This window comes from Megascapheus bottae, chromosome 27, assembly GCF_031878675.1.
Source record: "Megascapheus bottae isolate mThoBot1 chromosome 27, mThoBot2.hap1, whole genome shotgun sequence".
Lineage (NCBI taxonomy): Eukaryota > Metazoa > Chordata > Mammalia > Rodentia > Geomyidae > Megascapheus > Megascapheus bottae.
The window spans coordinates 9,496,304-9,520,757 of NC_143535.1; the positions used below are offsets into that span (position 1 = coordinate 9,496,304).

Below are 24,454 nucleotides of genomic sequence, written 5' to 3' on the forward strand. Positions count from 1 at the left end.
CCAGACACATAAAGGTATTTTAAAGCTTTCCATCATCATGTGTAGTTATCTTTCTAACTTGCTTAAGTTCCAGTCTAAAACAAACAAAAGACCATGCTAGTTATTTTATGTTGTTTAAGAAGGGTAAGTAAGGAGCTGCGAGTTTGGCCTAGTGCTTGCCTAGTATGTGGGAAGGCCGGGGTTTGATTCCTCAGTACCACATACATAGAAAATGGCTGAAATGGTGCTGTGGCTCAAGTGGTAGAGCACTAGCCTTGAGACAGTCCAAGGACAGGGCTCAGGCCCTGAGTTCAAGCTCCAGGACTGGCAAAAAAAAAAGGGGGGGGGGAGTAAAACCTTTCTGTTTAGGAATGTCTTGTGCAGTGCATTGTACTTATACATTGACATGTTGAATTGGAGCCCCTCCGTACAGCTACTTAAAAGATTTCTGAAATATATACGCAGGCCTTCATCTCTTCCTATTGTTGCCATTGGGAGATTCTTGAAGATTTAGGGAGGCCACTCTAGGCTTTCATACAAGGAAAGTAGCCACCCCGCCCCGGTTGGAAGCATTAAAGCTTGTCCTGGTTTTGCTTGATTGTTGTACTTCTTGCATGCTAAAGAGCTAAAAAATGGGAGGAAGAAAATACAACAGAAGGCACCATTCCAGTACCAAACTGAAAGGAAACACGAAAACAAGAGAGCAGCATGGTTTCAACAGCTTGCACGGGGGAAAAAATATTGACTGGGGAGTTTGGCCGGCACTGTTCATTTTCTCTCCCCGCCCGCGTTATTTGTCTTCCAGAGTGGGAGCCAGCCACGATCCTGGCAGACAGGCCAAAGGAAGAGGTGGAGGGGCTCCGAGGAGGCTGGGTCCCCCGGGGAGAAGTGAGAGCCGGCTGGCCCGGCGACCCGGTGGCCCGGGGCCAGGACGGAGTCGGGGGGAGGTGCCTCAGCCCTTTTCCTCCTGGCCCCTGGCACCGCCTTTAGCCCCGCTGAGTCCTGAGAAGTAGCCGTCTGTACCACGCAGGTAGGTAGGTCCCTGGCTCCTTCGGGCCAGCACGAGCAGGATGAATCCCTGCCCCTGTTTCTTTCGGCTGGGGAAAGGACACACGGGTTGCATTCGCTACCTCAGCCCATCCTTCTTCTGGGGCTCACATCTACAACTACAGTGGAGGTCCAGCGGAAGCCCCCACCAGCAGAAGAGGGACTCGAGCCCCGCCGCTTCGCTTAGCTCTTGCTGGAGCCCTAGTGCTGGCGGCCTGGAGGGGCGGGGCCCGGGCGCGGGGCGGGGCCCGGGTGTGAGGCGGGGCTCGGGAGCGGGGCGGGGCCTGGGAGAGGGGCGGGGCCCGGGCGCGGGGCGGGGCTTCGGCGCGGGGCGGGGTCCGGAAGCGGGGCGGGGCCCGGGTGTGAGGCGGGGCTCGGGCGCGGGGCGGGGCTTGGGCGCGGGGTGGGCGACAGCGACCAGCCGGAGGAGAAAGAACATGGCGGGCGCAGCGGGGCCCGGGACCGGCCCGGGCGCAGCGGGCGGAGATGGAGATGACTCACTGTATCCCATCGCGGTTTTAATCGACGAGCTCCGCAATGAAGACGTGCAGGTACTGAAGTGGGGCCAGGGAGCGGCCGAGCCCCCCGAGGCTCGTGGTGAGAGGGGGAGAAGGCCGGGCGGCTCTGGGAGGCTGAGGGAGAGAAGGGCCAGACTCTCCCCGAGCTGGCGGGGGAGGCGGGAAGCCGCCGGTCGGCGGGGGGCTGTGGTGGCCCGCGCCTTCTCCCCGGCCCCCCGGGGCGGTGGGGAGGACGGCTTCCCGCCTCCCGGCGCCTTCCGGCCGGCCCCCCCCCCCCCCCCGCGCCGTGGTCCGGGGCTCGGGCCGGCGGGCTGGGGCGCCGGCTGGGCGGCTGCAGCGCCTCGGTCGCTGGTTGCCAAGGGGGCCCCGAAAGTGGCGGGAGTACCTCGTCCCCTTCCCGCGGCGTGGAAACTGGCCGGGCTGGCGGGCAGAACGAGGGTGGAGAGTGGGGTGGCCGATGAATAACCTGGATGCCCCCGTGTCAGCTTCCTGGGAGGTTTTCTTCGTGTGTCATCCTGTCACCTGCTTCATCTCCTTCACAGATTGCCTCAGTGCCCCCTGTTGTCATACAAATTATCTCAGGTCCCCCCCCCACCCCGTTTTCATTCATTCATTTCTTTCCTGGGCCCTTCAGAGTTTCGTGGAGAAAGTCTTCCTCTGCCCTAATGAGGATTACTCCCGAATTTCCTTATGAATTAATTCTACATGAAAGGTTATCCTTATTTTTATACCTTCTGTCCTTTAATCTTAATTGCAGCCATTTTTGTACTCCCCCATTTTCTTTTTTTTTTTTAAAGCTTCGTCTCAACAGCATTAAGAAGTTATCAACAATTGCTCTAGCACTTGGAGTAGAAAGGACCCGAACTGAATTGCTGCCATTCCTTACAGGTATATGTCTTTGTTTAAAGAAGAACATAGGACCATATGTGGTGGCTCATGCCTGTAATCCCTGCTGCAAAAGGCAGATGGAGATCATGGGGATGAAATTGGAGGCTATCTGTGTCAGAAAGTCAGCTGTAAGCTGGTCATGTAAGGCACTGCTATAATCCCAGCTGTCTAGGAATTGTAGATAGGAAGACCAGGAAGAATGAGACCCAAGGTCCAGCTGGGCATGAAGAGACCCTGTCTGTAAGATAACCTAAAGCAAATGCGTGGCTCAGGTAATATGTGCTTGGCCCATAAGTACAAGGCCCTGAGTGCAAACCCTAGTGCCTCCACAAAAAGCAAAAAAGGATATGGACATTCCTTTTCCCAGTGGCTTTCTGAGTATTTGCTAGAGTTTGTTATCTACAGTACCATTAAGTACTATGTAGTGATGTTATGGCTAGACATATTCAAACATTAACCATTTGGCTATGAGTTAAATTTGAGAGTGGGTGTGTAAAACAGATTTATCCAGGATGGAGAGAAGGAAGGAGGTGCTGTTAGGCTTGTGGCTGGACCATTTCATATTCTGTTTCTCCTTCTGAGTGTCCCACTCAGGGCTGTCAGTACTTGTTGATGAATACCTGCTGATTTTCCTTTCCAGATACTATTTATGATGAAGATGAAGTGCTCTTAGCTCTTGCTGAGCAGCTGGGGAACTTCACAGGCCTGGTGGGAGGTCCTGATTTTGCTCACTGTCTGCTGGTGAGTACTTAGCTACTGACTACATCCTTCTAGAACTTTATATTATAGGCAGTGTACTTCAACCATTTTTTGTGCAAATCTTTTTTAGTCATCTTAATTGTTGAAAAAAAATTTAAGACACTTTGATCTGTGTATTTCTTTTCCTGGCTGAATTAAAGAACTTTTCTCTGCCTCTGTAATAGTTTAGTGGTAGGGAGGAAAAGATTTGATGTTTTTTCTGGTATGTTTCTAATTTTTTTCCTTCTGAAGTAGGAAGTTTTGATTTTCATCTAGCATGTGTGTGTGTGTGTGTGTGTGTGTGTGTGTGTGTGTGTGTGTATGTATGCGCGCACACGTGTACTCACATTGGTCCTTCAGCTTAAACTCAGGGCCTAAGTGCTGTCCCTGAGATTCTTTTTCTTAAGGCTAGTGCTGTACCACTAGAGCCACAGGGCCCCTTGCGGATTTTTCTGTTTATTGGATTTGAGTCTCAGACATTCATGATCAGACTGATTTTGAACCACAATCCTCAGGTCTCATTTTCACAAGTAGTTAGAATTAGAAGCGTGAGCCACCAGCATCCAGCAGTATTTTCTTTATTAATTGTATAATTTTTGCTTTTGATGAGTTCAACTTAGTTCACCTTATTGGGAACCTACTATATCAGGCACATTGTAAGTTAGGATTAATGTTGAAGACCAGTTCAAATGGAATGAAATCTTGTCTTTATGTATAAATAGATATTGCTCTGCAGTCTTAAGTGGAAAAATATCAGCTCTTAAATGGAAAGCTGCAATTCCATACAGAGTACCCAAGTAGTAAATAACCAAAAGGGATTCACTGTGAATGATCAGGGAAGACTTCGTGGAAGATATCTGAATTAGATTTTAAAGGATGACTTGGAATTCAGCGATTGGAAAAGGAAGTGATGTTTATCGTGGCACTTTAAGTTTTCTGGTGCTTAGTGTTTAAAATTTTTACCGGATATTGGCTCTCATAATTCATGATTTCTAGCTTGACCTCCTGTAGAGGTAGGGATGCTGCTCAGTGGTAGAGTATTTGTTTACCATGGGTGAGGCCCTGGGTTCTCCATCTAGCACTACCAGAAAAAAACAAAAAAGAGTACATCCTAGGTCTTAGCCTCTGTAATTGAGTAGATGGTGATAAACTAAAAGAAGAACATTTTGGGGAAAAATTTGAGTTCTGTTTTAGGTATACTATATCTGAAGTACTTGTTTGACATTCAAATAGATAAATCATATAGATACTCTACCACTGAACAGCATCCCTGCCTCTCCAGGCTGTTCCATTTCTTCTCTACATCGAATCCATTAGGAACTCCCGTAGATGCTACATATATTTTACGATAGTCCCTTTCCTCTTCCCTTACTACCAAAATACCATGGTCTTTCATTTAGATTACTATAGCAGCTTCCTAACTATAAATGTTAATGCTGGCTTGACTTAGGAGCTTTTGACTTCACAGTGGTACAAAAAAAGTGTATTCAGTGGGAACTATACTTCAGATTTTGAATTTTAAACTTTTCTGGGGATCCCAGTAAAAATACTGAGAATAGAATGCTGTCACTTGCAGCCTAGCTGGCTGCCCCTGGGCAGGTACATGATCACAGACGTAATTCAGTACTCTCCAGGTTTCTGTGTGGCCAGACTGATGGTTGGTAGGTTGGGTTTCAATGTGTAGTTCATCTATTGTATTGCCAAATTACTGTGAGTCTATTGGATGTAATTCCATTGGAAGTTAGGAGCATCTGTAGTTGACTTCTTCCCTTCTAGCTCTGTGGATCGCTGCCATAGATTCTAAAAAATTTAGACTCTGTACCTTCATTTACAAACCTTCCTGTAACACACCTCTTTAGGCTTACCTTTATCGTGTGCCTTTTTTTTTTTTTTTTTTTTGGTTGGTTGTGGGACTTAAACTCTCGGCCTGGGTGCTATCTGTGAGCTCTTTTTGCCCTAGGCTAGCGTTCCAACACTTGAGTCTCTTCCACAGCTCCACTTCCTTCTTTCTGTTCTTTTAATAAGCTGGCTGGCTTCGTTGTCTTCTTAAGACCACCCTTTAACCTCGTATCTCTAGTGAAATGTTGTTTTCAGCCTCCTATGTCTGGCTTGTCTCTCAAACAACTTCAACTCATCTCTGATTGACTTTTCCAAATCACTCAACTTGAAATAGCCTGCCACTTCCTGTCACCTCATTGTGTTCTTTTTCCTTACAAAGTATTAGTCAATAATTGTTGCCAAGTTTGACTGTTATCTTCCTCCCATAAACTCCCCTAGAGCAAGGATCCTTCTGTATGTTTCATTTGTATTCTCTGCTCCAGTACTACTCATCATTTATTGAGAGAAGGAGCTTCATACTCTTGGAAACGTGGAACTTGTTGGTATCAAAACTGCTATATTGATCCAAGGTCCATAAGAAAAGGACTTGGAGAAGGGAGCAGAGCTCAAATCAGTGTTTTCTAGAGCTTTGCTTTGTTTTGTAGTGATAGACCCCTAGGCTGGGACTACATGAAAGGAGGTCACTGTAGGCAGGGGACATGTCATGAAAGACTTTAACAGGTAAGAGCCAGGTGGTATCTTCCTTGTTTCTTTTGGTGATTTTGGAGTTTAAAGTCAGGGCCTCACATTTGTTAGGCAAGCTTTCTATTACTTGGGTTATGCCCATTCAAGGCAGTGTCTTTTCAGTGGGCTTTTGAAACACTGTATGAGAGCTGAGGACTAATGACCTTTATGTACCAAGTTTTTTTTGAAATACCTATTAGGTGGGTACACATCTTTCCTTTGAGTTGTTACTCTGTAGGTCAATTCTCCAGGGGTACTTTGTGCACTACTCTTCGTAGTTTAGCATGAATGTACTTGGACTAAGGGCAAATCCAGAAAAGCAGAGCTTCAGTGACCCTGATTTTCACTTTCCAGTGGGCCATGTCATATTCATTGCTGATCCAACCCCTTTGTATTCTTCTGGTCTCCCACTTTCTCTGTATTCCTCACTTGATTTTTCTGTCAGAGCCTGGTGCATCTGGGGTATATTGGCCTTTTAGAGGTTGGATAATTGGATGATTTGGACCTGGTAGGCAGGATTGCAGGGTTGCTTTAATCTCCAGGTAGGCTGCATTGGTTTAACCTCTAGGGCCTTGTAGGCTGGTACTCAAAAGGACATAAGTTCAGCAGCCTGTCAAGATATCATCCTGTGATTGTGGTACCTGAAGGGTCACATTTCTGTACTAAATCTTAAGGAAATACACATAATCCTTTTTGAGTCTGGCTATGTATCATTTAAACTTGGTGATTCAGCTCCTAGTAATACTAATATTGTGTCAAGTCTCTTCCACGTTGTCATTAGTAGACACCATCTGGGAATTGCCATCTGGGACATGGGATCTTGGCTTTTCCACAGAAGTCGTGTCTTCAGGGTGACTGCACCATATGTTACCACTGCATGAACTCAAAGTAACCATTTGGTATGAAGTAGCTAGCATTCTGGTTTCATGTCCCACTCACTTCCCTTCAGTTTCATTAAAGGTGGCAGTCTGTATCTAACCGGATTTATTAAATTTCTTCTCTGTTTTCCTTTTTGATTTTCAGCCTCCTTTGGAAAGTCTGGCTACTGTGGAAGAGACTGTGGTTCGAGACAAGGCTGTAGAGTCCCTGAGGCAGATCTCCCAGGAGCACACGCCTATTGCTCTGGAAGCCCATTTTGTGCCTCTAGTGAAACGCCTTGCAAGTGGGGACTGGTTTACCTCTCGCACATCTGCGTGTGGCTTGTTCAGCGTTTGCTATCCTAGAGCTTCAAATGCTGTCAGGGCAGAAATCAGACAGTAAGATACAATACATTTTTAATATTTGGGGTTGTTGTGGGCTCACAGTTGACAGTTTACACATTACTCTATTACCAATGAGTAGTCTAAAGTAGATTAGGGTTGATGCCATTGTTAAAAAAAAAAGTCATCCAGATGAATGTACCAATGTTTTACTTTTGTTTCTTTTGTGAGTAGAAAACTAATCACTAATGTTAGAGGAGACTCTACAATGTGTGTGTGTGTATGTGTCTCTGTCTTGTCTGTCTGTCTGTCTGTGTGTTCTGGATATATATAACCCATAGCGATGGCAGGAAACACCTTCCTTATTGTCTGCTGCAGGCACTTCCATTCCCTGTGTTCAGATGACACACCAATGGTACGGCGTGCTGCAGCTTCCAAATTGGGTGAATTTGCGAAAGTTCTGGAACTAGACAGTGTGAAAACTGAGATTGTTCCATTGTTCACTAATCTAGCTTCAGATGAACAGGTAAGTCAACTTGCATTAAAGAGCTACAAATGGGTACATTGTAAACATCTTTTTTGGGGGAGGGGAGGTTCTTAGGAAATGAACAAAATTCTGGCCTAGTATTACTCACCTTAGTGTCCATATGTTTCTTTTTTAACCAGACAACAGGAAACAATAGGAAAAGAAGGTGCATGGAACCAGATCTTTAAGCCATAGGTTAGAGGGTTTTTTTTTTTTGGCCAGTCCTGCAGCTGGAACTTAAGGCCTGGAACTGTCTGTGAGCTTTCTCAAGGCTAATGTTCTACCACTTGAGCTACAGCACCACTTCTGGCTTTTTCTGTGTCTGTGGTACCAAGGAATTGAACCCAGGGCTTCATACATGCTAGGCAAGCACTCTACCACTAGGCCACACTCCCAGCTCCTGGATTTTCTTTTCTAGACTCATTGAAACTATATTTAGATTGTGATCAGAGAAGTGATATAGTATAATTTACATCTTTGGATAAGAGATAAGAATAGGAAACAGAAGGAATCAGTTGGGAGACTCTTAGAGTAAACAGGGACTAGATGATGGATGTGAACACAGGTAGAAGTAGTGAAGGTGGAGGGGATCTGCACTAAGGCTTGCAGGCAGAGCCAAAACAATTTAGCACTGTTACATTAGACTGGGGGAAGAGGACTCAAGATCTAGATTTTTGACTTGAGCAGCTAGGTGAATGGTGGTGTCATTGCATTCTGAGAAAGGGACCAGGAGAAAATGCAGAGCTTTGGAAGAGTGTGATAGTAGTTCTTTGTTTTGTATGATTTAAAAAACTACAACATCTATATTATGGCCAAGAACCTATATCTGTTGTTTGTGCTTGTTCATTTGGATATGAAGGATGAATGTGTTGAGCATCCAGTCAATTCTCATAGACTTACAGTTTTTCAAACTTGTATTTTGCAGAGCTGGAGTCACTGTCATCTTTCTTAATGTGTGTGTGCATATCTCTAATGTACATAATGTACATTAACTTTTGGCCTCATTTGTCCTGGTGTTCATATATTGACAGGGTTTCAGTTTCTACTTAGATGTCTATGATCCTCAAGTCCAGATTTATGACTGCCTTTTATTTCTATATTTCCATTTTGTAATTGTCATTTGGCAGTTTGTGTCTGAGTACATTAATCCCGTTCCTCTCCCTCCTCCCTTTCATATGTATGTATGTTTGTGTTTTGATTCTATCTCAGAGTTAATTTGGTTTTACTCCAACAGTTAGATTCAATATTTTTTTTTTGTTACAAACTTACTTTCTTTGCGAATTTTCTTTTCAAATCTCAGTCTCCTGCCTACACTCTTTTAACTGCTACTGTGAGCTGAGTAGTTTGAAAACAGCTTGCAGAGTGATTGTCTTTACCCTTTTCTCTGCTTTGATCTGTTCTGTATCACTTCCGTAAGTGTAATTTCCATTTTTTACCCCTGCATTTTCTACTATAGCTAGGCTTCAGCTATATCATACATATGTTCTCTTTGACACTTTTTGCCTTTCATTTTCCTTAGTAAAAACTCTAGCCAGACTTATCTGCTGTTCTCCCTATAACACCTTTGTTTCTCTTGGTTTCACATGCCATTCTTGATGAAAGGAACAAGCTATCCAGCCATTTTCAGACATAAAGACTTTACACATGGTGTTTTGTTTTGTTCCTGTTTTTGAAATGATACCTGTAGCAGCACTGCTTCGTATCACACAGAGCTCTGTGTGTTCTTTTAGGATTCAGTGCGCCTCCTGGCTGTGGAAGCCTGTGTCAGTATTGCCCAGTTACTCCCTCAAGATGACCTTGAAGCCTTGGTTATGCCTACCCTTCGGCAAGCTGCAGAAGATAAGTCTTGGAGAGTTCGCTATATGGTAGCTGACAAATTTTCAGAGGTAAAAATCAGTGCACTGTGTGTGTGTGTTTGTGTGTGAGTGAGAGTGAATACTGAGCTCTAGGCCTTACTCCCTTGCTCACTGTTTTCTGCTCATGGCTGATGAGCCATTCCTCTCGTTGTGGTTTTTTGTTGGTTAATTATAGGTAACTGACTCAAGGATTTGTCTGCTGTGGTTGGCTTGATACTTGGATTTCAGTCTCCTGAGGAGCTACAATTATAGGCATGAACCATTGGTGCCTACATTGGCTTTTTTTTTTTTTTTTTTTTTTTTTCCCAGTGCTGGGCTTGAGCTCAGGGCTTGAGCACTGTCCTTGGACTTTCTTAAGGATATAACTCTACCACTTGAGCATCAGCCCCACTTCCGGCTTTTTTCTATGTATGTGGTACCAAGGTATCGAATCTGGGTCTTCATGCATACTAGGCAAGCACTCTACCACTAAGCTAAACTCCCGGCCTACATTGGCATTTTTAAGTATTAAAGAAAAAATCCCTCAAATTGAAAAAAAAAAAAGCTCCCATATTTCTGTTGTATGTAAAATTTTTGGATTCTTTTAAATGGAAAAATGTTATAATAAGGCCAGGAGTTTGGCCTAGTGGTTAAAGTGCATGCCTAGCATACATGAAGACCAGGGTTCGATTCCTCGGTACCACATACCTAGAAAAAAGCCGGAAGTGGTGCTGAGGCTCAAGTGGTAGAGCTCTAGCCTTGAGAAAGTCCAAGGACAGTGCTCAGGCCCTGAGCTCAAACACAGGACTGGCAAAAAAAAAAGAAAATGTTATAATAATATACTTGAAAATTGCACTATTTTGTTTATGTTAACATATATATATATATGTGTGTATATATATATATATATATAAAAACCTCTTTTTCTTTCTTTTTTTTTTTTTAGCTCCAGAAAGCTGTGGGTCCTAAAATCACCCTAAATGATCTCATTCCAGCTTTTCAGAACTTACTTAAAGACTGTGAAGCTGAAGTCCGAGCAGCTGCTGCCCATAAAGTAAAAGGTTAAGGAGTTTAATTCATGTTGCAATCTTTGTTATTCAATTTTGAGCTCTCCAGCTTAAAGCTACTGCCCTACCCCTTGAGCCACAGTGCCACTTCCAGTTTTCTGGTGGTTAATTATAGATAAGAACTTTAGTTCCCAGGCTGGCTTTGAAACACAATCCTCAGATCTCAGTCTCCTGAGTAGCTAGGATTACAAGCCCACTGCACCCGGCAGTGGATCTTTTTTTTTTTTTTTTTTTTTGCCAGTCCTGGGCTTGAGCTCAGGGCCTGAGCACTGTCCTTGGACTTTCTCAAGGCTAGAGCTCTACCACTTGAGCCTCAGCACCACTTCTGGCTTTTTGCTATGTATGTGGGGTACCGAGGAATCGAACCCGGGTCTAGGCCAAACTCCTGGCCCCTCTTTTTTTTTTTTTTAAACCCTAGAATGTGTTTTAGTTAACAAAGGTGACTTCAACGTGTGAAAATGTCGCATTGTCCTATAAAGCTGCTACTTTACATTTCAGACCTAACAGCCATTTTTTCTTATTTCTAAAAGCTTGTTTATAAGCTAGATTGACATAGTTAGTATGCAAGGGCCTAAAGTCCTTAGTTGGTTTTAAACATAGGATTTGCTTTAACTTGGTAATTGTTGAAAAAGCCTGTTATTTATTTTTTTCATAAATGGTTCTATGAAGACACTACTTTTTCTATTTATCTCTTTTAGAACTTTGTGAGAACTTGCCCAATGAAGGTAGAGAGACCATAATAATGAATCAGATTCTACCATATATAAAGGTAAATGAAACTTCAGTTTATTTTACTCTGCCCTATACAAAGGTGAATGTTCCTTAAAGGTTTTGGAGTTTAAAGATAAACGCGGAATAAATAAAGCAATTGTCTAAATTTTTTTTGTTGTTGTTACTTATGGGTTTGTACTTATGCTTGTAATGTGCTCTTTGACCCTTGTGCCTGTCATCTAACAGATGTCTCATGAAGTGCTGCTGGCTTTCAGTGCCTTAGGAGATGGTATGGAGGCTTCTGTAGTCTTTTTGTTTTATTTTAGGAGTTAGTGTCTGATACCAATCAACATGTCAAATCAGCTCTGGCTTCTGTAATTATGGGACTGTCTACTATTTTGGGTAAAGAGAATACCATTGAACATCTTCTACCTCTTTTTTTAGCTCAGTTAAAGGATGAGGTGAGTGGTTATAAATTCTTTTGCTTTCATAGTCCTAGATTTAATGTGACTTTTAGCTTGGAGTTTCACTAGCGTAGGAGTGAAACATGGAAATGGGCTTAAAAATCATAACTTGAAGTTTTTGACTCACCTTCTGGGTATGAGTTAACAGGTTTCCCAAGAAATGGAATACAAGAATCCACTAAAGTAAACTATAAAAATGTGCATCCATGTCTCTACTTGGGTTTTGCTTAATGTTCACTTATTCCAATATCTTTAAAGCCAATGCATCTTTGCTTTAAAAATATTTGTATTTTATTTTTTAAGTGGTACTGGGGTTTTGAACTCAAGCCTTCTTCTTGTCAGCAGGTGCTCTTACTGTTGGGCCCTGCTCCCATTCCTTTTTTGTGCTTGTTATTTTGGAGGTAGGAACCTACTTCCTGCCCAGGCATGTGCCCAGGCTTTGATCTACCTACTTTAGGCTTCCCATTATGACTGGGAAAACTGGTATCTGCTCCCGGGTCCAGCTTTCTGTTGAGAAAAGGATCTCAGGAACTTTTCTGCCTGGTCTGGCCTTGAACCATGATTCTCCCAATCTCAGCTTCCCATTTAGCAAAGATGATAAGCATGAGTCACTGTTAAAAACTTATCTTTTATTTAAACTTATATAGAATATAAAAATTACAGTGATAGCTAATACTTCTTGAATGATAGCTGTGTGCTAGGCATGGCTTTAAGTTCCCATTTTTCAGATGAAGAAGCAGAGACACAGAGAGATAAAATAACCTGCCTGAAATCTATCAGCTGTGGCAGATAGGGGATGTAAATGATGGGGTTCCAGAGGTTATATGTATTCAGAATTATTATTTTGTAAGCTGTACCTGTGTGTGTGTGTGTGTGTGTGTGTGTGTGTGTGTGTGTGTGTGTGTGTGTGTGTGTGTCGCTAGAAAATGAATCCAGGGCCTTACCATTGAGATACACCCCTAGTTATATCTTTAAAAAAAAAAAATCTATCAGTACTTTTTAAGAGTGTTTTTACATATGATCTTTATGGGCTTCTTTATAGTGTCCTGAGGTTCGTTTGAATATCATCTCGAATTTGGATTGTGTCAATGAAGTGATTGGGATCCGTCAGCTGTCTCAGTCTCTCCTTCCTGCCATCGTGGAACTGGCTGAGGATGCCAAGTGGAGGGTGCGGCTGGCCATCATTGAGTACATGCCACTGCTGGCAGGCCAGCTGGTGAGTGCAGTGTCCTCAGAGCCAAAGGGTAGTAGGGATAATGGAGATTTACCATGGCAAGTAAGAGGCCCAAGCAGTCTGTATGACTTGAAGATGAAGTGTGGCTTCAAGGTATATTGGATTTGATTTTTGTTTAAGAAGCTTCTCTGCTTACCTATATTGTAAGCAAAATGTCCTTAAAAATCACTTTTCCTAAATTCTGATGTAGGAGAGTTGAGGGCCCACCATGTAGACAAGCTTGTCATGTAGTTATTTTGGCCAAGTCTACATGTTTTTTAATCACATTATTTGTTACGGATTGTTACTAGTTTTAATCTGCTATGCTTAAAATTAGTTTTAACTACTATGCTTAAAATTTCAAAGCTAAGTTTTATAGCCATGTGTTGCTTTCTTTCATTTTCATTAAATGACCTACACAGTAACAAGTTTCATAGGTCCTTATTCCTGTTGGTAGCCTTTTATATCAGTGTGTTGTAACTGTCACAATGTAAACAGTGTAAAAGAGTATTATAAGTGTAGCGCTATACATCAGTGTACTATAGCCATTACTATGTAGTGGGGAGAGTTGACTATTGATTGCTTCTTGGATAGGGACTGTTGGGCATTTCATTTCTAGTGGCTGCTACATAGCCCATCATTAATTGACCTTTGTGGATTGTTGAATAAAAGAATGCAGGGAGTGTTTGTAAGAACGCTCTTATGTCTGTTACAGCTGACAGGACTCCAGTTTGTATTCCTCCCTTGGCCCTGCTTCAATCCTTTTAGATCACAGTGTGAGGTTTATCTTTTTCTTTCTCTTTCCACTGGATCTGTATCAGTGGTGTTGGTCCATTTAGTTCACGAACACATGTATTCTGTGGATGTCTGCAACATTATGTTATATACAATTTGAAGTGTTCTGTTTCTCAGAATAGTAGCCAAAGTTGTCAGCACATCTGAGAGTCGAGGGAGATCATCTTGTCACCCCTTCCATTGTCACCCTCAGGGCTCTGACTCTCAGGGATCACTCAGTGGGGTGGAAAATAGCAGTGGCCAATGGGCTTGCTGAAGACTGAAACAGCTGTCTAGGAGGTGAATTCTAGCACCAGTTCTTTCTTTTCTTTTCTTTTCTTTCTGTTTGAGGCAGGGACTCAAACTCAGTATCTTATGCTTTTTCTCATTGGCTGTCACTCTACCATTTGAGCTACATCTCTAACCCCAAACACCATTTCTTTTTTTTTTTTTTTTATTGTAATTAGTAAAAGGGTTACATGATATTTGCCAGATAGAAGGTGCATTAATTCACATACATTGATACCCTTTCACATGTCTTGGTCCAAACACCATTTCTTTATCCTGTGTTCTGCCTCCACTTTGAAGTGTCCTAGGGCTGCACTATACCCAAGCAGTATGGAAGCCAGATGGATGGCACCTTTGACTGGCTTATTCCTGGGAAAGGTGAATTGTAATTACAGACATTTTGTCTTAGCGTTTCAACTTTTTTTTTTTTTAGTATATATTCTCACTTTCCTTAATATGTAAAAATTTTAAATAATTTAGTCAGCCTGGCCTTAGATCAGTAAATATGAGTAAATATAAAGTAAATCTGAGTAAATGTACTCATAAAACATAGAAATAAATAAGGAAAATCTTCATCCTGAAATGAAGAGAGATCTTTAAGAACAGATGTAATAGTCTCAAGTTTCTGACAAAATCTGTTTGTAAGTAAAATCACTAAAACTATTTCCAAAGCAAAGAAACTGTATTTCATCTATTTAAAATATTTCATCACTGGTCAGGAACTTTTTAGAATTCAAAGAATTAAAAGATTAAATATTAGCCCTCAGGAGGAAGGACCCGGGAGAGTCCGGATCCCAGTGTTTATCAGGTGTGAGAGTCCTAGAGCTCTATGAGAATGAGCTGGGGCATGGCTCCACACGCCCTATGAGCCAGTGCCTCCTTTCCCCATCTGCTGCTTTCTCCTCTTGTCCCAGAAATTCTGTCTAGTTGAGGATATCTGTATAATTGTCTTTTTCCCTTCCCACACTCCCTCCTATGTTCCTTTTTGTGTGTGAAAGTACTAGGTCTTGTACTCTCAGCTTGCTTGCTTGCCTGGTCTTTTACCACTCGAACTATACTTCTCGTCCTGCTTTTTGCTGTTTAATTGAAGACAGAGTCTTTTGGATTTGTCTGCCCCGGCTGGCTTTGAAACACCAGCCTCCCGATCTCAACTTAGCTGCTCGGCCTGGTGCTAAGCCAGGATTAGAGCTATGAGTCACCAGTGCCCACCTCCAGTCAGGAGATCGTGATGTCACTTGCTTCATTCTTAAGGATTTGTTATTGATGTTAACCAAAAAGAGAAGACAACTGGTAATTATTAATATCATTTATGGATATTGTTCTTGGTGAATCATTTTTGCCAGGTTTAGTTTGGCAGACTATTTGCATTGCATTTTCCCTACCCTCCTGCAGTGTGTGTCTGACTTCTAACTGCCCTATTCTACTTAGGTAGGCCTGTGCCAGCTCTCTTAGGCTTTTCTTTATGTGTGTGTGTGTGTTTAAATTCAATTATATTAGTTATAAAGGGTGAGGAATAATTTTATTGTTGATTCCATTGCTTGTTTGTTTTATTTTGGAGACAGTCTTGTTATGTGTCTCAGCTTTCACAATTTATATTCTTCCTGCTTAAGCTTCCTGAGTGCTTAGATTATAGGCATGTGCCACAGTGTCAGGCTGTTCATGATTTCTGTCCAGTAAAATGGATTTACAGTTTGTAAATCCCATAGTATTCCTTTTCTGGCAGGTTCATGAATTGAGCTTGCTTGTAAGCAATTGTTTATTAGTCTTCAGGTAATTTTTGTTTAATGTAAGTAGAGAATCCTGGTCCCTGAGCTTTCGAGATGTATATTAATGGAATGTTCTGTATCCATAGGGTGTGGAATTTTTTGATGAAAAGCTGAATTCTTTATGTATGGCCTGGCTTGTGGATCATGGTGAGTAGATGACGTAACAGATCACAGTGGGAAGCCCAGGGTTTTGCTGAGGTTTTACAATATTCATCCGTTTCCTTTCAGGACGGAATTCTGAATTCTGGTAACACTATATGTTTTGCCTTTACAGTACAGTGATGTATGACTTTGAGTAAATTCGACATAGTTCTTTCTCTGATTACAGATTTTCCATAGTGTCTGTCATTTTTATATTTTATAAATTAATTTTGTTTGTTAAATTATTTCTTTGCCCTCTTTCTTATCCTATTGCTCTTTTTTCCTGTCTCCTCAGGATTTTTTGGTTTTCCTTTTCCTTTTGGTGGTGTTGGGACTTGAACTCAGAGCCTGGGCTTACTAAGCAGGCACTGAACCACTTGAACCACTGCCAGCCCAACTTTGCATTGGTTATTTTTGAGATAGATGGTCACTTTGTGCCTGGGCTGGTCTGGACTAAGATGCTTCCTTTTGTCATGCCATTGTACCCGGCCATTGCTTGAGATACAGTCTTGTAAACCTCCCCTCCTGGGCTGGCTTTGAACAACTATCTCCCAATCTCCACCTTCCAACTAGGTATGGCTAAGGCTTGAACCACCACGTTAGGATGTTAAGCTTACCATTGGAGTCATCGGTTGAAAAGGGATTGAATTACCTGAAAGGACTGATATAAATGCTGTTTAATGGAAGATGGAATCTTTCAGATTTATCTGCCACGCTGATTGGATAAAAAGCCTGAGTGGTTATTGAAGTGGGTGCCATTTGCTCACGCCTGTAATCCTAGCTACTCAGGAGGCTGAGTTCTAGGAATCTAGATTTGAAGCCAACTCAGGCAGGAGGAAAGTGGTGAGATGCTTATCTCCAATTATCCACTAAAGAGCCTGTGGTAAAGCTGGCTCAGGTAGAGCACCAGCCCTGAGTGAAACAGCTAGAGGACAGTGCCTAGACTCTGAGTTCAAGCCCAGTACTGACTCACACAAAGAAGTAGTTACTTGGTTTTTCTGCGGTGAACTCTGGATGGTGTATCGTAGGTAGGGTGGCATCATGCCGGATTCCTAGGAGTGGGAGATACCTGGTATAGAGAGGGCTGCTAGTTCTGGATTTGGTGAATGGAAGTCTTACTGCTTGTTTCTGACTGCTGCCGCCGTGATGTTAGGAGAGTGTGGCCAGGACGGCAGCAGTGGGCGTGTGGCTTTCAGATAGATGCATGTATGTATGTCCTGCTTGCCAGACAGCAGTGGGTAGGAGACGAACCCTCTGTGCCAGGTGACCTTAGACCTGTTCCATTGATTGCCTTTGGGGACTCGTGTGACACTGTCCTATGAACTTTGGTTCTGTGTTTTTGTCGGTCTGTTTTGACTTCTACAGTATTCTGGATGTGCTGTATCTCAGCACTGGATGCATCTGTCAAAGCAATGGATGCCTTTCTGCTTGTCTGTGCATACTTATGGCTGGGTATTTGGGAGGAGTGGGATAACAAATTAGCTAAATTACAGGAAAGAATTTTCTTTTAAAAGGTGCTTAAAATTAGAAATGAAATGTTTCTGATACTTATTGATAATGGGAATGTCATAACAGATCATTCTATTCTTGAACTGGTGCTCTGGATTAAGGCAGGGCTATAACTCAGGCCCTTGTGCTGTTGGTTAGCTTTTTTCCTTAAGGCTGGTACTCTGCCACTTGAGACATACCTCAACTCCCAGCTTTTTGCTAGCTAATTGGAGATAAGGCTTTTTTCAGATTTGTCTGCCTAGATTGGCTTTGAGCCTTGATCCTCAGATCTCATCCTTCTCAGTAACTAGGATTACAGGCTTGAACCCCCAGTACCTGGCTTAAGGCAGTTTCAAAGTTCTTCTGTTCCACTTCTTGATACTCATTTTATTTAGGCTTGATTCTCATTTGTTATTGTTCTCTCAATTCTGGGAGCAGGTGGGATCCTTGTTTGCTGAGGCAGTATGCTAAAGTGGGGATGGCACTAAAAAGGGCAATTCTGCAATTGTTCTGTTAGTCACAGGGGTTTTCTGTTGTTTTATTTTTGCATTTTATTTAATGTTTTCAGTGTGTTTTATGACTTGACAATATGCTGCTTTTACATTTTAGGAAAGTGTTACGTAGTGATCACTGATGAATTAGACTTTTTTCCTGGATATAAAGCTACTAAAAGAATATTGTGGGGGGGGGGGGGCGGGAGTTTGGCCTAGTGGTTAAAGTGCTTGCCTAGCATGCATGAAGACCTGGGTTCGATTCCTCGGTACCACATACATAGAAAAAAGCCGGAAGTGGTGCTGAGGCTCAAGTGGTAGAGCTCTAGCCTTGAGAAAGTCCAAGGACAGTGCTCAGGCCCTGAGCTCAAGCCCAGGACTGGCAAAAAAAAAAGAAAAAAGAAAGAAAAAAAAAGAATATTGTGGCTGCTGGTGGCTCACACGTCTAATCCTAGCTGCTCAGGAGGTTGAGGTCTGAGGACTGCTGTTCAGAGTCCAAGGCAGCCCTGGCAGGAAAGTCCATGAGGCTGTGATCTTCAGTTAACCACCAGCACAGCACACGTGGAGCAGCCTTGAGCAGAAGAGCTCAGGACAGTGCCCAGGTCCTAAATTCAAGGCTCAATCTGGCTGTCGGTCTGTCTATCTGTCTACATCTAGATGGATAGATAGCTATAATAGTGTGAAAAGTCCAGAGACCTTTAAGACAGAAAGGATGATTATGTAGTTGAGTGGACGTTATTGATCAGAACGGGTGGGGTTTAGGGCCGATGGAGCTCAGTGTTAGAGTGCTGGCCTAGCACACTAAGGCTTGAGGCTTGACTCCCAGGACTGGGAGAGAGGGAAAGGGTAAAATTGAGGCTGTGTTGAGGGGAGTGAAGACAGAGGAGAGGGAACAGCGAGAGAGGAGTGTGAACAGTGATGACTTAAGGAATTTTATCCCACACTAGGCAAGTGCTCGGTCTGAATTACATCACTAGCTTAAGGAATTTCCTTTGTGTAGGAGAAAGAAAAAAGGAAGTAAAGGGTGGTGAGTGTAGGTAGAATTAGACATTCAAAGAACCCTTCTCTACTGCTTAGTCTGAGCTGGGGGGGTGGAGGGGAGAATGGGAGAGAATGCATGAGTGCGTGGAAAACACAGGAAGATAGACAAAATAAGGAGAGAAAACAGACCGAACTGTTGGATGGTTTGCATTCTTCTGACAACAGCATTGAGAGGAGCCAAGAACACAGTGGGCATCTGGCCAGCTGTGGAGGGGAGTGCAGTTAAGGTCCTGGTCCAGTCTGAGTGCCTGCATGCTCTGACTCTGGTTCATCTGGCAATGGGATTGCTTCCTGTCGAATGGCATTATGGTGAGAAAAGATTTGGGCATATGAAAACACATTAATTAGAGGAAACACACAGATGCTCTGGTTAGCTCCTGGGTGGAGGAAGAGCGTAGGAGGGTTTGGGCTGTCGTGTTGGTGATGCTTAGAGAGTGCTCCTGGGCGCTCTGTGTCCAAATTTTGTCTTTCTGGGTTTGCAAAATGATGTGATAAAGGCCTGAATTTGTTAGGGCTTCCTATATAGCAACAGCTTTTGAGAGGATAGTAGGTCAGACCTTTATGATTTATATTTATAACCACTTTGTGTAGAGTTATTACATGTTTAGACATGTATTTGTTTACAGAAGACATCTGCTATTGTATCAACCTAAATATTTTTAATGCAAAAGTGTTTTTATTGGGTTGAGTTTGTGTGCGTGCGGATACGCACGTTGGTTCTACGGCTTGAACTCAGGGTCTGAGTGCTCTCTGAGCTTTTGTGCTCAAGGCTAGTGAGCACCCTGCCATTTGAACTGCACCTCCACTTCTAGTTTTTGGTGCTTAATTGGAGATAAAGAGTCTTACAGACTTTCCTGCCTGGCCTGACTTCAAACTGTGATCCTCCAATTTCAGTCTCCTTAATGTAGGATTACAGGCATGAGCCTCTGGTGCCCAGTTTGCCTCCATGTGTGCGTGTGTGCGTGCGTGTGTGCGTGCGTGCGCATGCATGCTGAATTCCTCTCAGCTATTCTCTTTGACACATCTGCCATCTAGATACCAAGAATGCAGAGGCCAATGATTTAGTTACCAGTTGTGCCCGTGATGTATTTACTGTAAAGTACCCCCTGGCCCTCATGTCACAAGATAACTTTAAAATTCACGGAACCCCATCATTGCTTCTCTTATCACATCTACCTGTAGCTTTCAAAATGCACAGTGGTTTGCCCACTGTAACTGTAACTCTAAGCTCACAGGTTTCCCCATTTTTCCTTTGTATCTTAGGTTCATTTCTTTTTCTTCCCCTCTTTTCTCCACCAACACATGTCCTCCGTAATCTTCATGGCCCACTTGAGTTCCCACAACTCCCTGTCTCTTGTCCCTAAGCTCTTCAGCCCTCACTGCCAAACCTCCTTATCACTAGTCTCACTCTGTGGGTCTTACTCTAGGGGACTTCTTGGAGTGCCTTAGTTTTCATCTTCTGATAGAGCTATGGTTGGGCTAGGAGTTCGGCCTGGCGGTAGAGTGCTTGCCTAGCATGTACAAAGACCTGAGTTTGATTTCTCGGTCCCACATACATAGAAAAAGTCAGAAGTGGTGCTGTGGCTCAAGTGGTAGAGCTCTAGCCATGAAAAAGCCCAAGGATAGTGCTCAGGCCCTGAGTTTGCCAAGACTGGCAAAAACAAACAACAACAAAAAAAACCCAAAAAGAGGCATGGTTGAGAGAGAGCAAGGGAAGGAGTGACACTGTCCAAAAAGAAGGGGACTCTTTACCTGACTTAAATAACTATAACCTCTATGTATCACCTTTACAATTTCTTACAAATTAAAAACAAGGAATAGTATATAGTTTTTTTTTTTCCTTTTTTTTTTTTGTGGGTCACGGGACTTGAACTCAGCCTGGCCACTGTCCCTGACCTCTTCAGTTCAAGGCTACTGCCCTACCCCTGGGCCGGGATGTTGTCCCTGAGCTCTTCAGCTCTGGGTTACTGCCCTACCCTTGAGCGAAGCCCCACTTCCTGTTTTCTGGAGGTTAATTGGAGATAAGGGTCTCAGGTCCTTTTGTGCCGAGCTGGCTTTGAACCTTGATCCTCCGATCTCAGCCTCCTGAGTAGCTAGGATTACAGGCGTGAGCCACTGCGCCCGAGCATGTATGTGGTATTTTCTTTTTGTAACACGTAATGCCACTTAGGCACTTATATTTGGTAATAATTGAGTTTGTGTACAAATGAGCTCTTCGTATTTTTTCCTTGACATACAGATTTTGAAAGTGTACCAGCAAATCACTATGAGCTGTAGCTGAGCTTGCTACTTGAGATACTTGAGTGTGTTCACAGAGGTTTTGTTTTGGTCCATGTTGGTTGTCGATGTAAACAATTGTGGTTGTGCTGATACAGTAAGTCATATAACAAGGTGTTCTGGACTTCTCCTTCAGTGTATGCCATCCGGGAAGCAGCCACCAATAACCTCATGAAATTAGTCCAGAAGTTTGGTACAGAATGGGCCCAAAATACCATCGTTCCTAAAGTGTTAGTAATGGCGAATGATCCCAATTACTTGCATCGGATGACCACTCTATTCTGCATTAATGTGAGTATTACCTCCTTGTTCTTGATAAGTTCCAGGCATTAAAGTAATGAGTGTATTAGTTATACATGTGCATTTCTATGTTTGAATGTACTGCCTTCTGTTGCAGACTGATTCATGTGGACAGTTTAGGACCTGAGAGAAAAATGTTGATTTTTTTTTTAAGTGTTGATTTTCTTGCTAAAATTGGTTGTAGTGGTTGAGAAGTTGTTACTTAGTTGTGAGTCCTGGTGAAGTTTTCCAGTCCTTTGTCTTTGTGTGCCTTATGCTAGAAACGTTTCCTTGTTAGAAATGTTGCTTTCTTATTAGGTACTAATTTGTCTCACTCAAGTTAGGACTTTTTTTTTTAATGTGCTATCTTATTTATTTTTCTAGGCACTGTCAGAAGCCTGTGGTCAGGAAATAACTACCAAGCAAATGCTGCCCATTGTATTAAAAATGGCAGGAGACCAAGTAGCAAATGTTCGTTTCAATGTGGCCAAATCACTCCAAAAGATTGGACCAATTCTAGATACTAAGTAAGATTTCTTATTTTAAAAGGATATTTTAACACCTGATAGGAACAATGGCTAAAATGAAGTTCTTTGTTACTTCACCTAAAATATGAGCTTCTTTAAAGAAAGTAATTTAAGTTCTATATATGCTTAGATGACTACAGCCAGTTTCTGGCCCTAAGTATTATAAAATACTTTTTAACCTTTAAAAAGCACCACAGGGCTCACTGGATTGTTTCACAGATACTGCTTTTGAATGTTAGTGCTTTGCAGGGGGAAGTGAAGCCGGTGCTACAGAAGTTAGGTCAGGATGAAGACATGGATGTGAAGTACTTTGCACAGGAAGCTATAAGCGGTACGTACGTGGAGGTGGGCTGGTAGCCTAGGGCAGGGGGTGAAAGGACGGGTGGTAGCAAGGATGGAGTGTCCTTGGGATACAGAGCCCTCTCTTTGGTTAGAACTTTCTTGGTCTTCCACTCATCCCTCCGTGAACAGACCATTTTCTCAGTTCCTTGTCTAGGACTGAGAGTGAGGTTATGATTCTTACTGGCAGGCACAGATTTTAGTTTGGACTTCAGTCTTGTGATTAGCCTGGGAGAATGAACAGACCGACTACAGCCATACTAAAGAAAGAGACTACACGATGAGAAGCTCTTAGTCTCATGTGTTCTGATCATTGTTACATGCTGAAAATTCACATAGCTTGATTTGTTCTTGAACTTTCTGTACCACTAACCTTGATTTTGTTTGGAATTTTACAGTTCTTGCGTTGGCCTAATGCGAAACAGGAGGACAAGCCTTTACCAAATAATTATCACAGATTTCTAGCCAATGTGTTCTTAACCTGGGAGGAGAAAAAAATGGAAAAGCTTCAAGATCTCTTCCAAGCAAATGGCAACAACGTAGAAGAAATCAAATTTAAGTGACTTCTTTCTAAAGATGAAATGAGATTGTTTTTTTACTTATCTCTTTGTTGGGATAATTATTTAAGGATTTCCTATTGACTGATACTTCCTAATTCCTGATAGTACTGTCATCTCATGATTGTCTTCTAATGATTTTTCCTGCACCACTCCGGCTCCTGCCATCCTGCTTCTGAATCAGGTCCAAGCCGTTTAACATCCAGAGAGGTCTGCTGGGCTCGGACCCAGACATGGAGTGAAGTGAATCCCCTACCATTTACATATGTCTGTGAGCTTCTCCCCCATTCCAAAGTTAAATGTAAATGGTTTAGAATAATTTATTGTATGGATTCTCTGTTGGGAGATATAGTGAGATGTCACTGTAATGAAAACCACATTTTCCTGGGTTCTGATGGTCTGCTCCATTGTCTCACAAGAAAGGGGAATGTGGAAACTCAGGGTTAACATGTTGATCTGCTTTTTATTTGCTTGATTTCGTCTGTAATCATGACATTGAGAAACTTGAAGTGTTGGATGTATCTTGCTGCTAATGTGTGATGTTGAAACCTAAAATTTCAGTGGCTTGCCACTGTGACTGCCTTAAATTCTTTCTTCTCTTCTGAGGAACTTCCACCGTGGTGCCTCCTACCGGGCAGTAGTTGTACTGTCTCATGGCAGGATGGCATCTCGTCTTCGGAATGAGTGTTGGATCCACCTTCCGCCCTGCGGGTTTCCCGTGCTGCCTGGCTCTGCTCCTGCCTGCACACACCTCGCCCTGGCACCATGCAGAAGCTTCTCCAGCTCAGGTTTCATTGCTAATTTTTTGGTATGGGTGATGCTAGAATCTTACTTGAAGTGTTTACTTTTCTACTTTTGCAGTAAAACCTCATTAATTCCTCCTGGAATTTAAGGTAGTCAGTTGGGCTGAAGGATTCGCTGAAGCAAATGAATAGCCTGCAAGACGCCTGTGTACATGTGTAACCAGCTTTAAAGCTCACATGTCCATTTGCCAGCGGACATGCCAGCTCCCACTACTCTGCACTTACTTCACATTCCTTCCCTGAGGATCTCTACGAGCTCCCATCTTTTTTTTAATCCTTGAAATATATGCATTTATATTTCACGAGAATTTAAATATTTTTCTTGCAAATAAATGCATGTTTTTCACCTAATCAAACTGTGTGGCTAACGGATTCTAGTTAATGAGGTCTTACTATAGTGTAGTTTTCTCTCAGTGCTTCTTGTTTTGTAGTTAGGTGTTACTGTTTTGGTTTTGGAATTCATTTCATTTACCTCCTCTTTTAAATCGACCAAACTGTTTTGTTTTGTGAAGGTCCAGAGACACCTACACAACTTATTAAATAATTACATAAACTGAATTCGTGTAAATGCTTTAATTTTGTCTTGTCTTAGGAAAACAGAGCAATATAAAACTCAGGGATGATCAACCTGCATTGTAAACTTAAATTACCTTGTAGTGAGGTGGCTCACGTCTGTAATCCTAGCTACTCAGGAGGCTGAGATATGAGGATCGTGCTTCAAAGCCAGTCCAGACAGAAAAGTCCCCATGATACTCTTATCTCAACCACTCAACCAGAAGTGGAGTTGTGGCTCAGGTGGTAGAATGCTAGTCTTGAGCACAAAAGAGGCTCAGGGACAGCACCCAAGCCCTGGGTTCAAGCCCCACCACTAGCAAAAAATAAATAATAAAAATAAATTACCTTAGTTAATTTCTGTTTTATTACTTTGGGCCAGGA

At 42.7% G+C, this 24,454-nt stretch overlaps 1 protein-coding gene across 2 annotated transcripts; it reads left to right on the forward strand.

The window, feature by feature from the left end:
* Nucleotides 1-1,432: 1,432 nt before the first annotated feature.
* On the forward strand, nucleotides 1,433-24,278 carry Ppp2r1b (protein phosphatase 2 scaffold subunit Abeta). Of its 2 annotated transcripts, XR_016532814.1 has the most exons (16): nucleotides 1,433-1,577; nucleotides 2,342-2,432; nucleotides 3,073-3,173; nucleotides 6,756-6,988; nucleotides 7,310-7,457; nucleotides 9,188-9,343; nucleotides 10,239-10,353; nucleotides 11,058-11,128; nucleotides 11,397-11,531; nucleotides 12,577-12,750; nucleotides 15,662-15,722; nucleotides 21,150-21,304; nucleotides 21,677-21,819; nucleotides 22,059-22,150; nucleotides 22,557-23,503; nucleotides 23,609-24,278. XR_016532814.1 is itself a non-coding variant. In XM_090319532.1 (15 exons), the coding sequence occupies exons 1-15, from the start codon at nucleotides 1,464-1,466 to the stop codon at nucleotides 22,571-22,573; spliced, it is 1,806 nt and encodes a 601-aa protein (XP_090175658.1). In that variant the 5' UTR covers nucleotides 1,433-1,463; the 3' UTR covers nucleotides 22,574-24,278. The 2 variants fall into 2 exon arrangements, 1 of the variants encoding a protein (XP_090175658.1); XM_090319532.1 differs by having other exon boundaries at nucleotides 22,557-24,278.
* Nucleotides 24,279-24,454: the final 176 nt, after the last annotated feature.

What these genes read in the sequence shown, in the direction of transcription:
- Ppp2r1b (XM_090319532.1), top strand. Translation starts at nt 1,464, where the DNA reads ATGGCGGGCGCAGCGGGGCCCGGGACCGGCCCGGGCGCAGCGGGCGGA. An exon ending in ATTGCTGCCATTCCTTACAG is followed by an intron (nt 2,433 to 3,072) that starts GTATATGTCTTT and finishes TTTCCTTTCCAG; the next exon opens with ATACTATTTATGATGAAGAT. An exon ending in CACTGCTGGCAGGCCAGCTG is followed by an intron (nt 12,751 to 15,661) that starts GTGAGTGCAGTG and finishes CTGTATCCATAG; the next exon opens with GGTGTGGAATTTTTTGATGA.